We start from the raw sequence: 12,419 nt of genomic DNA on the forward strand, positions 1-12,419 counted from the left end.
GAAACTGATCAAAGATGGCCTGATCATCCGCAAGCCTGTGACTGTCCATTCTCGGGCTCGATGCCGAAAAAATACCTTAGCCCGCAGGAAGGGCCGGCATATGGGCATCGGTAAAGCGAAAGGGGTACTGCTAATGCTCGAATGCCCGAGAAGGTCACCTGGATGAGGCGGATGAGGATTTTGCGCCGGCTGCTCAGAAGATACCGAGAGTCTAAGAAGATTGATCGCCACATGTATCACAGCCTGTGCCTGAAAGTAAAGGGGAATGTGTTCAAAAACAAGCGAATTCTTATGGAACACATTCACAAGCTGAAGGCAGATAAAGCCCGCAAGAAGCTCCTGGCTGACCAGGCTGAGGCCCGTAGATCTAAGACCAAGGAGGCACGCAAACGACGTGAGGAGCGACTCCAGGCCAAGAAAGAAGAAATCATCAAGACTGTCTAAAGAGGAAGAGACCAAGAAATGAAGCTCCTCTCCTCTCTGTGCATAGTGGCCTTGGCAGTTATATATAGATCATTCAATAAAACAAACCTTTATCTGCCTGCTTAAAAAAAAACAAAAAAAAAAAAACCCCAGAAAACAAAAAACAGGACTTAGATGGGCAGTATCCTCTCGTGTGATTAATTGCCTCTGAAAACCTGCCACAAGTTCAGCTATGGGTCTGTTCAGACTCCATAGAACTCAGTAACAACATGTACATGTTAGGGAGCTCATGATTAGTGGCCACATATTGGTGACCTAGTGGCAAGAAGCTGAGCTGCAATTCTGAAGACATGTGATTTGAGTCAGTGAGCTGCTCCATGGGAGAAAGATGGGTGTTCTCCTCCTGTACGATTAACTGCTCCTGAATAATCCACCAGAGGGTCAACTATTAGGCAGGTCCTACTCATTGGCACACAACAACAATGTCCATATTATATATAGAAAGACCAATGATGAGATATTTACATTCACATGCATTGGCAATAACGTAACCTCTGGATGTAATTGTTGTGGTTGTTGTTGTTGAGTACCGTTGAGTTGAAATCAACTCATAGCTGACCCTCCTGTGGGTTTTCTCAGAGGCTATAAGTCACACAGGATGAGATTGTCCATCTTTTTCAAGGAGCAGCTAGCGGAATCAAACTGTGTATCTTTGATCTGGCAACACAGTTTTTTACCATTAAGCCTCTAGAACACCCTGGGGTGTAATAGACATTGTTGTAAGAAACTTAAAACTTTATTCATGGCTTATCCTCCATATTTCCTTTTGGCTGCAAGGTCTCTCCCTTCAGGGATGTAAATCTATCATTATTATTTTACCTCAGAACACTACACTTTAATCATGTAACAATTATTTATTAAAATGTCTGTACTATATAAAGGTGCTTATTAATAAACATAAACTTATAAAGTTATAGGTACACTTATAAAGTTATAAGTAAACATAGTAGTAAACAAAGTGCCATCTTTCAGCAAATAACTTCAGTGTCTTAAGTGAGTTAAGTTACTTTTTAATTACTCTTTAAAACCTGAGAAATTTCCTTTTCTATTTTAATCCCTCTCTCGATGACATCATTTATTATGTACTGGAAATCAATTTAGGAAATCATGTTAGTCCACTAAGCACTTCAGATAAGTTGATTCCATAAGCATTCCAAGATTATCATAAAGAATTGCTTTCATAGACCATAAACAGAAAAAAAAATAGCAGAATATGACCCTTGAAGTAGTTTACAGTTTTACAGCTCCTCCCACTGCAGCACATAAGTCACTCAGTCACAGTTAACTTTGGGTTGTTGCTCACAGATTGAAAGCAAAACAGTCATCACCTACTTCCCAGGGACTGTGGTGCCACTTGCATGTGTGTTTCTAAATCAATGATGAGGGTATCAGAACCCATACTGGACATGGAGATGGCAAATTATAGTGAAGTTCTGGACCCAACTTATACAACTTTGGAATTTGATACAATGCAGATTCTATATAATTCAAACGGTGAGTTCTCATGTACTTATAGATAAAAAGAAAAGTATGTAAGGGGGAAAGTAGCACATAGCTTTCTAAAGTGGAATCTCAGTGCTTTTTTGCTAGAAAATCTAGGCTTTGCTTTTACAGGCCAGAAATCTGAGCTTTAGCTCCTCATCTTTAAATTGGAATTCATAATGCTATGGCTCTTAAATATTTGAGATAGAAAAAGGCTAGTTATATGAAATAAAGTACAAATAGAATTCTGTCAGGAGAGGTCAAAAGAGTAGTGTCAGCAGTTATTTTATTTGCTGTAAATTGTAATAATAAGTATTTTGGTAGTTTAGATATGAAAATGTATTTCCTATGTAATATTTAAAATGAAATGTGGAGCAAAGTTTCTATATAGCACAAAGGAGTATTATCGATTGTCTCTTTTCATTATTATAGTTCTCAATTGCTGCTGACGAGAAGCCAAATTTAAATTCACTATCACGTTTTTACATTGAACATAAAAAAGAAGGGAAATAAAGGTTATGTTATAAGCTGTCTTGACAGGCTAATGTTTAGCTCACAAGGTTCTTGCTATTTATCTACTGTAACATTTTAACTTTAAAGAAGACATGAATTATTTGCTGAGTACCCCTTTCTTTATATAATAATGTCGTTTATTTTGACGTGGAATTTATGGTTTGTATCCAAGTAAAATACATTGCCCATGGCAAGGTATAATTATTAGAACTGTTTATATATATATATATATATATATATATATATATATATATATTCATTATAAAATTTGACAAAAGTGTGTATGTATGTATGTATCTAGTTTGGAATTGAGAAAGCATATTGTACTTAAGCTTAATATTAATATTTTAATACACTGAATGGTTGTATAACTGGTGCTCTCAATGAGTTACAATAAATAGAACAATGCATTAATAAATAAAAAAATAAAATTATAAAGGACTTTGATAATTTATTAAAACAAAAATACTGAAATTTTAGAAAATTAAGGTGGATTTTCCTCTAAGAGTTGGAGTTCAAATTTTAAGAAGTTGCTATTTTATTCCTCATATTTATATTTGTCTAGAGATATTTTAGTATTTATTTTACTATAGTCATGACTTTTAAAATGTTGTAGATTAATGTTATAGATTAAAACCAACTACTTTATGAGTATTTCTAAAGTGCTGTCTAATGAGTGATTCCTTTGTTTGGGTTGTTAATAATGTATGCATATGACATTACCTTTGATGCAAGAGTTGAATTTCCTTTTAATATCTTCATATAATTTCCCAACATACAATCAATCCTCAACACTTCTAATTACTGTATTTCTAGTAGTTATTTTAGTATACCAAAAGAAAAATCCCTGACCTTGTGTTATTTTTTTTTATGATTTGTCTTAAGTGCATTATCAGTGAAGGTTTTTTTTAAATTTTATGACATTATATGGCAATATTTGTCTAATCAGTAGTATTAGTAAGTTGAATGCAATTGGGACATGATTGCCTTCAATTTTATCATTTTATTATAGGTAGAAAAGTGAATTGTTATTATGTTTTTGTCATTATGCAATTTTGTGTTTAAATTTCATATTACATTATCATATTCAGTATCTTTTGGTTTCATAACTATTTTAAAGATGAGACATCAATATTGACTACTTTAAAAACTACTTATTTAGTATAAATACACATTAGTTGTTGCTGTTATGTGCCATCAAGTCAGAACCAACTTGTAGCTAAACCTCCAGGGAGTTTTCAGAAACAGAAATATCTCACTGAATTTGATTTCCCTTTTCCTCCCGAAGAGCAGATGGTGGATTCGAACCATGTGCCTTTGGATTGGCAGTGTAGCTCCTTTACCACTAGGCTCCCGGAGGTCTCTATAAATATAAATACTTGCACATTTTTAAAGTTCCCCCTTCATTCAAAATATGTTTTAGATGTCTACCATATACTGGTTATGCTGTTATAGCTGAAAGATATAATAAATTTTAAGACTAAATAAGATAAAGAAAATTTATTAAGAATTTTTAATTCTTGTGGGCAAAGATAGATAATACATAGCAAACCAGTACATTATAGAAATTGAAAATTAAATTATTACTAAAACTTAAGTAGTATTCTAGTTGAAGAGCCTGTGAGATTTTTATTTTATGGGGTTTGTTTTGTGATTTGAGTGAAAGTTTACACAACAAATTAAATTTCCATTTTCAGTTTACACATATTTAACGATAGTTACACTCCTCTGAATAGAACAACCCTCTTCCCACTTCCTCCTAGTGGTCTCTGTTTCCATTTGTCCTTCATTCCTGCCTTTCAAGCCTTGTTTCAGAATAAAGCACTGTCTCTGAATCTCATGTAGATGATTTTACTGAAGAGGATGGCCCTCACTAGGTTATTGTTTATTTATGAGCCAGTTGTTTGACTGAAAGCTTCAGTTCCAGTTTTGGAAGGTGTCTAAGGGTTATAGATTTGAAAGTTCCACCAGTTGCAAGTCAACTCATAAGCCTGGTCTTTTTCCCCCCCAAATTTTAATTTTGTTCTATGTTTTTCTTCTATTCTTTACAAGATTTCTTTTCTGATTCTAGGAAGAGTAGTATAGCATATCCAGGAACCATCTAGTTTTCTGGTCTCCTGGTCATGGAAACTAAGGTTCCTACCCTTCTTTGGACTACTTGGCATCTTTGAGTCTTTCATATCCTTGACTCTTCTTTGGAGGGGGAAAGATTAGTTGTTGCACTTTGAATGGCCGCTTAGATACCTTTAAAATCCAGGTTAGTAGTCATCAAAATAAGATGCAGACCATGTTTGTTTGTTTGTTTTTTTACCATACTATGTCAATTCACCACGATATCTCCTTAGACTGTGATCCCAAATCTCTGAACCCAGTGTTTCATTCCTTCATACTGTTAGGTTGTGGTGTAGAAGCCCTGATGAAGTAATAGTTCACATTTAGCAGATGTACACCTTCAAAAATGTGATGGAGGATCACCGTGAGTCAGGATTGACTCACTGGCAATGAGTTTAGTTTTGAGTTTATACTCTAGTATATACTTAGATATATTTGCAGCACCTACAAATACATATTTAGAAATAAATACTGCTGAGTGTTCATATACTTGAGGGCACAGTTTCATTCCCCTTCCCACACCTACTCAGGTTGTATATCTTCCTATGTATCCACTTGTATATTATTGTTGTCACTGTTAAAGCAGGAGTTTATATGCACAAGTATTTCCTTTTGTTGCCTTTAACTCTTGTGCACCTCCCAGTCTTTCCTGGCCTTTGTCATATTGTGCCAACCTTCCCCTTACTGTATATTGCATTTCCCTTCACCCATGTTAAAATGAGCCTACTCTATGGTTTATATTTCCTTGTCCACTCCTAACCCTGATAACTATCACAGAATGTTTCTGTGTTAAACCTTTTTTTTTTTTACTTTTTATGAGATTATTCTCATAGAATTTTGTAAGTGACCATTATAAATAAGAGCACAGCGAAGATTTCATAGAAAAATGTGAGGCTTGAGCAAAAACCTGATAACCCAGTTCAAATGGAATCTTGGAGAAGAATTTACTGGCCACATAGGAGAACTGGCAGGAAGAAAAGGTTTACATGGGGCAGACATAAGGAAGAAGAGACACAGAAACAATCATTGCTGGAGAATATTTAATAGGAGATAAACCAGGATGATATTATGGGACTAGGAAGATAGGCAGGGGCTCATCATGTAGGGTTTTATTAGCCCTCGTAAGGTGTATTGGCTTTATTCTGTATCCAATAGCAAGTTAGGCTAATGTTGGACAGAGAAGAGTGGGATGATGGGAAATTTCCTACATCAAGATCACTCTAGAAGTTTTGAGTGATATGGGGAGAAGAACATGTCCTAAGAGAGAAGAAAATTATTTATGGGTTTGCTATGTTGTTTCCTATTGTGATTCCAACAAAGCGGATGTATTAAATAGATTCTTTATAGTTAGATATAGATAGATATTTTTTTATTGTTAAGTGCAGTCGAGTTGTAGGTGACTCATAGCCACCCTGTGAACGAAACACCTGAACACTTGTATAACTTTCATCATTTCTCCAAGTTCATGGAGTTTCTGGAGGCAAGCTATTTTGGAAGTGGATGCCACTCCTACTTCCAAGCTTGTTTTAATCGGGGAACTCCACCAAATACTGTCTACCATGGGTAACCATTATTGCATTTGATACATCAGTGTCACAGTGTTCAGCTTTACAGCAACCATGAGTTACCTCTGTACAGCAAATGGACAGCCAGTGCTATACCACTTAGAAGAATGTTTGACCAAAAACAATTAAAACCAGGTTTGAAGGCACAGATTAAAATCACCCACCTTTGGCTTGGTAGTATAACTTTCTGTCAACTAGGCCAACTGAACTCTCTCATTGTTTTATAGATAGATATATTTCAGACAGAGATCCATGAAAGAGATCAGGGCCAGAGAAAATGTGTTTTCACTATAAAGATATAATTTAAGGTTATGGAACTAAATAAACTCCATGAGGAGAGGGTAAAGTTGAGAGTCTATACCATGTTATCACTAAAAAAACTGAGAGGAAAAGTTAGAAAGGAGACTGGCAGGAATAGCCAAGATTTGAAGGGAAAGAAAGCTATGTTATGGGTGTCCAAGAAGCTAAGAAATTACTTGTACTTCATGTAGGCAAATTTAATCAAGAAATACTCAGCAGTAATCTACTCTTGCTTTTCCTTTAACAGATAGTTCTACCCCAGAGACAACAAGCATGAATACCACAGACAATGGTGTTAACTGCCTATGTGCTATATGTGGGGACAGAGCTACAGGAAAGCACTACGGAGCGTCAAGCTGTGATGGATGCAAGGGCTTCTTCAGACGCAGCATTCGGAAGAGTCACGTTTACTCCTGCAGGTACTGGAAATGCCACTTTTGGCAGTGTTTCAAAGAAATAAAGGCATAAAAAATATGCCATTCTATTTTTAAACTCAATTTTTAAAAAGTCTATAAATTACACTAAGATTGAGGCTGCATGGATAAGTATCTGTATACACACAAGTTGATGGAGATATATTTGTTATATGCTGTTGAGTTGTCACCGACGCATAGGTGATCCCCCAGTGAGTTTTTAGTGGCTGCAAATAGCACAGAAGGAGATTGCTCATCTTTTTCCTATGGAGAAACTGGTGAATTTGAACCACCTGACTACATGCCTTTGTGTTGGCAATGCAGCTTCTTACCAGTAAGCCTCCAGAACTCCATATGTGTGCATGTGTATGTATGCATTCCGTATGTATACACATGCACCCCTATATATATCCATGTACCACCATTCTAAACTAATACAGTTGAAAACTTTGGTAGGTATTTCTCCTATCACATTCTCTTTTCTGCTTTTTTCCTAGAGGTAACTCTTGTCTGAAATTTGGTATTTATCCTTTCCTTGTTTCTTTATTGCTTTACTACATATGTATAAATCACTAAATATTTTATAATCCTGTATTTAAATAGCATCACAATGTGTGTATTTTTCAACTTCATTTTATTTTTGCACTACATTTTAGTTTTCTGCACTGTTATGCATTATTTTATTTTTGGTAGCTGTTTATCTTTGAAGTTAATGAATAAATGTTCCTTTTTATTTCTAAAATTTTAAATGTGTTTTTTATGACAGGATTTTTGCCATTGAATTTGAATGCCTAAAAGTGACTAAACTATATTGTATATGTCACACATTTCTAGTGAATTTTAAAAATAGCCTTACTGCACAATTCAGGTTCTCATGCCACAACTTGATCATTCCTTCAGTATCAGAGTTTTTGAATACAGATTAGATCTAGATTAAATAGGGGCTATTTTTTTAAAAAAAAAAATTATTTGTGTTAAAAATCCTGTGTTTGTTCTATTTTTAAAAGGCATGTTAAAGATTAATATTCTGTTGGACATTTAGGAAAAAGTTAACTTTTTTAACAGCATAGTGGCATTGGATTGCTAGGAATATGAAAAAGTTAATATATCATTTCTCAAATATCTAACTAGGGGTTTTAGTAAATTTTATGTGAAAGCTTGAAGCAAGCTTAAGAAAGCATTTAAATCACCATCACTCACTAGAAAATCTTAGTTTAAAAGAACAAAACAAAAACATATATATGAGTTTTTCTATTATTATACATGCTATAAGTATAGAGGTAAATAAAAACCCCTGTGTCTTTAATGAAATGTATTTTCTCTCATTAAATATTGAGTGCTCTGGAAAATTAGCATTTAAAAGATACACAAAATCATATTTTAATAATGTTTTTAGGTAATATAATTGGTTAAGAGTGAAAAACATATGTATTTTATACCTTCCCCACACATATGAAGCATAGTTACTGAAACTGTGAAATCAAAAGCAACTTTTACGAATAAAAGCATGGCATAACAAGGACTTTCAAGATTATCTTCCATCCTATAAGGGAAAAATAGAAAGAAGTGTTCCTATGGCAACTTTTGGGAGTTTAAAAAGTATTCCAGAAGTTTGTACTTTTCCCCAAACCTTCCATCATGGTTACTCAAGCTAACCTATCATATATATATATATATATATATAAATTTTTCCATTCACATTGTGTTTCTTATGATCATTCTCATATATTTTGTCTTATAAAATTAATTACCATTGATTTATGCCCCATATTTATTTCCCCATATTTTCATATTCCCATTAGATCTTTCTAATTCTTTCACCTTCTCCCTCCACCCACCAAACTCCAGTGACCTCTCCTCATCCTTAACCTCAACCCCTACTTCCTTCCCTTCCTTCTTTGTATATTCATATACATCTTACTGGTTATTCTTCTGTTTTTACAATAATGATCTTATTCAGTTTGCATCTTTATGAGCCCAAGTTAGTTCACTCAACATAATGCTTTCTAGCTTTTCCTGTACTATATAGTGTTTTTCAGAATTTCTCCCAAGTGCCACATAGTATTCTATCAATTTTTCTTTATATATTTTGATATTAAGAAAATTTTAGGGAACTCTCTTGGCCGAGTGGTAAGAAACTGAATTGCAATCCTGAAGGCTCACGGTTCTAATTCACCAGCTGCTCTGAGGGAGAAGGATGGGCAATCTCCTCCTGTGTGATTAAGTGGCTCAGAAAACCCACTGGAGGGTCAACTATGGGTCAATACTGACTCGATGATACTGAACAACAACAAGAAAACTTTATCATTTTTCACTTGAGGGTTTAAAATGTGGCATTTGATACAACATATAAGAGCATAAAGGTTTTGCAAGCTTTCATTTTGCTGGTCAAGAATTCATTCATTCCTGAAATTTGAAAAATTCATTTCTATTGTTTTCTATATTTGGTATATTGTACTGTAATTGCTTTCTCTTTCAATACACTTTAAATTATTGGTCTTAGTACTTCTCATATTTTAATTTTTCTTATGGGTGTAAGCTTGTACAAATACTCCATTAGGAATTTCTGTGAATGGAAGAAACAAGTGATGTTTATGTCTTTAATCCTTACACTAGGATCAAATACAAAGTAGGTGTTAATACATGTTTATTAAATTATTTTATTGATTTAATTTTAATTGGATGTATTATCCTGTTGTGTTTATTGGAAATCTGGTCTTCTGAGCCATATATTCTCAAATGAACAATCTGGGTTTGTTCTTTTCTCTATTCATTACAACAGCAAAACATTTTTCTAACTTAATTGGTAAGTGGTAGACTTTAATTTTTTATTTTTTCTTAAGCAGTTGCCCATTTTTTAAAGAATAAATGTTTCTTTAATAAGTAACAAAATCTATTCTTTTATTCTCATCATTAGTATTCAATTAGAAAGCACTACAAATCTACCAATGGTCATAGAGTCCTGATGGCATAGAGCTTAAGTGCATGGCTGCTAACCAGAAAGACTTGCCATGGGAACCCATCAAGTGCCCCTGTCCTTCTACTCCCATGGAGATTACAGCATCAGAAGCCCTATAGAAGAGTTCTACTATCTTATACAGAGTCACTATGAGTTAGAATCTAATACATGGCATACAACAATAACAATTCTTAGGGCTAATCTTCTACCAGAGTTTGCTGAAAGCTTTTTAATGTCTAAAGTACATTCACACAGAAGCACTTTAAGACAAATTTCTTTTTTTCTTTCTAGTTTATAATTATAAGTGAACTTTTAGTAAATAGTAAACCTACAAGTTAAGTTTTGGAGTAAATCCAGAAACTGTATTCCCTTTCTTCTCCTTGGTTTTTATGTATAATTTAGTTTTTAGTATATTTACAGAGTTTTATAACCATCACTACCACCGATTTAGAAATGTTCACAGCCCAATAAAGAAACCTGTACTCTTCAGCAGCCACTTTGTCATTTCCTCCAACCAGAGACCCCACTCTCATTTGAGGCAACTACTAATAAACTTTCTGTTTCTATAAATTTTCCTATTTTAGACATTTCTTGAAAACAAAATCATGTGATAAATGACCTTTGGGGCCTAGATATTTCTATTTAACATAATGTTTTAAAGATTCATCCGTATTGTTGCTTCTGTAGGTTTCTTAGGTATAAATTCCTGAGAATGCCATTACTTAATCATACAGTAACTCTATATTTAAGTTTTGGAAAGTGCTAACTTTCTTCCAATGCAGTTGTACCATTTGAAATGAGCTGCCAGCCAAAATGCAGGTTGTTCAAATCAACCAGTTGCTCCATGGGGGAAAAAAATGGCAATCTTCTTCCATGCAACACCACAGCCTTTGAAAACCTGCTGGAGGGTCAGTTTTGAGTCTGTTTCAACTTGGTAACAATAAGATAGGGACTAACAGTTTATTATGGCTTCAGTTTTTACACATTCATACTAATATTTTTTCCTCTCCAGTATCTGTGCTACTGGGTTTGCAGCCTATGCTCTTACTGCTGTTATCAACTGTTACTTAATAACATCTAGAGTAAACTTTCTTTGAATGAAAAGAGCTCTGTTGGAGTATACTATATGGAATCATGGTGCCAGTCATAAGGTGGTACTTCTCTGGCAGTTTGAATCCACCAGTGGCTCTATGGGTTCAGAAAGATGTAGGGTCTCCTCCTGTGTGATATATAGCCTCAGAATCGCAATGGAGGATCAGCTATGAATTGGTGCTAAATCATTGACAATGAATATTTTGGGTTGAGTTTATTTGGGTATAAAGTACACTCAAAATTGATAGGAAAAATCAATGCAAGTACAAGGATGTGTTGATTTTATATAGTCTTCACCGAACCATTTAATAGTAAAAATCAGTATTTTTATACAAAATTTTTATGACATTTAGTTTTCATGGTTCTTGAGAAAAATTATCAATATATACCTAATAACAGTAAGATAGGCATTCAATTTTAGTTTATCATGAAGTCAGCATCAAAAAAGGAACTTGTATTTCTCTCTCTGTACATATGTTGATGATGAGACCCCATGAAAACATCATAAGCAATTGTTTCTATACATTCATCTAGTGAGTCAAATTTCACCATAATTATTTGAAGTCTATGTCTGTATTTGCTTTTTTTATAAAAATATTTTATACAAACTAACATTTGTTTGATATTATAGGTTCAGCCGGCAATGTATTGTTGACAAAGACAAAAGGAATCAATGTAGATATTGTCGATTAAGGAAGTGTTTTAGAGCTGGAATGAAAAAAGAAGGTAATACTAATAATAAAATTATTATTAACATTATTGATGAAAAATGGTAACACATATTCTTCTTTAGTTATAGTAATGTTTACATAGAGGTCTTAGAATTTTCCTCACGAGGTTGATAAAAAGAAGCTGTGACGTCTTGAGTCTAAAACTTAGCTCACCCAATTAGTAAGTATTGGAGATAATTTAAATCTGATGACTGCAATTCCATTCCAGGTACTATTTTCTCTAGTGCTATGTTATTCTGAAAAAAATCCTAGCTAATATTTCAATGTTAAAAAAACAAATGGCATGGTAGATTAGCTTATATGTAATATATAATATTATTAATTATGATAATGATTATAATACTAATTCATATTTCTTAATTATCAATAATAATTGATTCTTGATTATTCTATTCCTTTTATAAAAATTAAGTAAACACCTGCTTTTTATTCATCTGTGCATTCAGTACATATTTATTTACTATGACTGTTTTCAAATACTGTTTCAGGTGCTGCAGTTTCAGCAGTAAACAAAATAGATCAAAATAATCCCCTTTATTCTATCAGGGAATAGACAATAGATATTCTATTTTAGTGTGCACTCATTTAATTCTGATATTTTAAAAAATCTGATTGTAGTTCCCTACATTCAAAATAAGGTTTATATACAAATCAATATGTTGAATATATTCTATTTTAGAGGAAATAGCAGCTACAAGATTTTGATGGTTTTTACATTTGACACAGGCTTAAGCCTGTTATCCACAAACAGCTATCTTCACCAAACTAT

At 33.7% G+C, this 12,419-nt stretch overlaps 1 protein-coding gene and 1 pseudogene across 1 annotated transcript in view; both read left to right on the top strand.

Annotated features, from left to right (window-relative positions):
• Position 1: 1 nt before the first annotated feature.
• On the top strand, positions 2–466 carry LOC102867758 (annotated as a pseudogene).
• Positions 467–1,862: 1,396 nt separating this feature from the next.
• Positions 1,863–12,419, top strand: part of HNF4G (hepatocyte nuclear factor 4, gamma) — a 36,114-nt gene continuing 25,557 nt past the window's right edge. The window contains exons 1-3 of the mRNA XM_006880479.1: positions 1,863–1,977; positions 6,703–6,874; positions 11,551–11,645. Of these exons, the coding sequence (XP_006880541.1) occupies positions 1,863–1,977; positions 6,703–6,874; positions 11,551–11,645 (382 nt within the window). The remainder of the gene's footprint in view (positions 1,978–6,702; positions 6,875–11,550; positions 11,646–12,419) is intronic.

The sequence above is a fragment of the Elephantulus edwardii genome, unplaced genomic scaffold, assembly GCF_000299155.1.
Source record: "Elephantulus edwardii isolate Elephantulus edwardi_28Jun2011 unplaced genomic scaffold, EleEdw1.0 scaffold00008, whole genome shotgun sequence".
Taxonomy (NCBI): domain Eukaryota; kingdom Metazoa; phylum Chordata; class Mammalia; order Macroscelidea; family Macroscelididae; genus Elephantulus; species Elephantulus edwardii.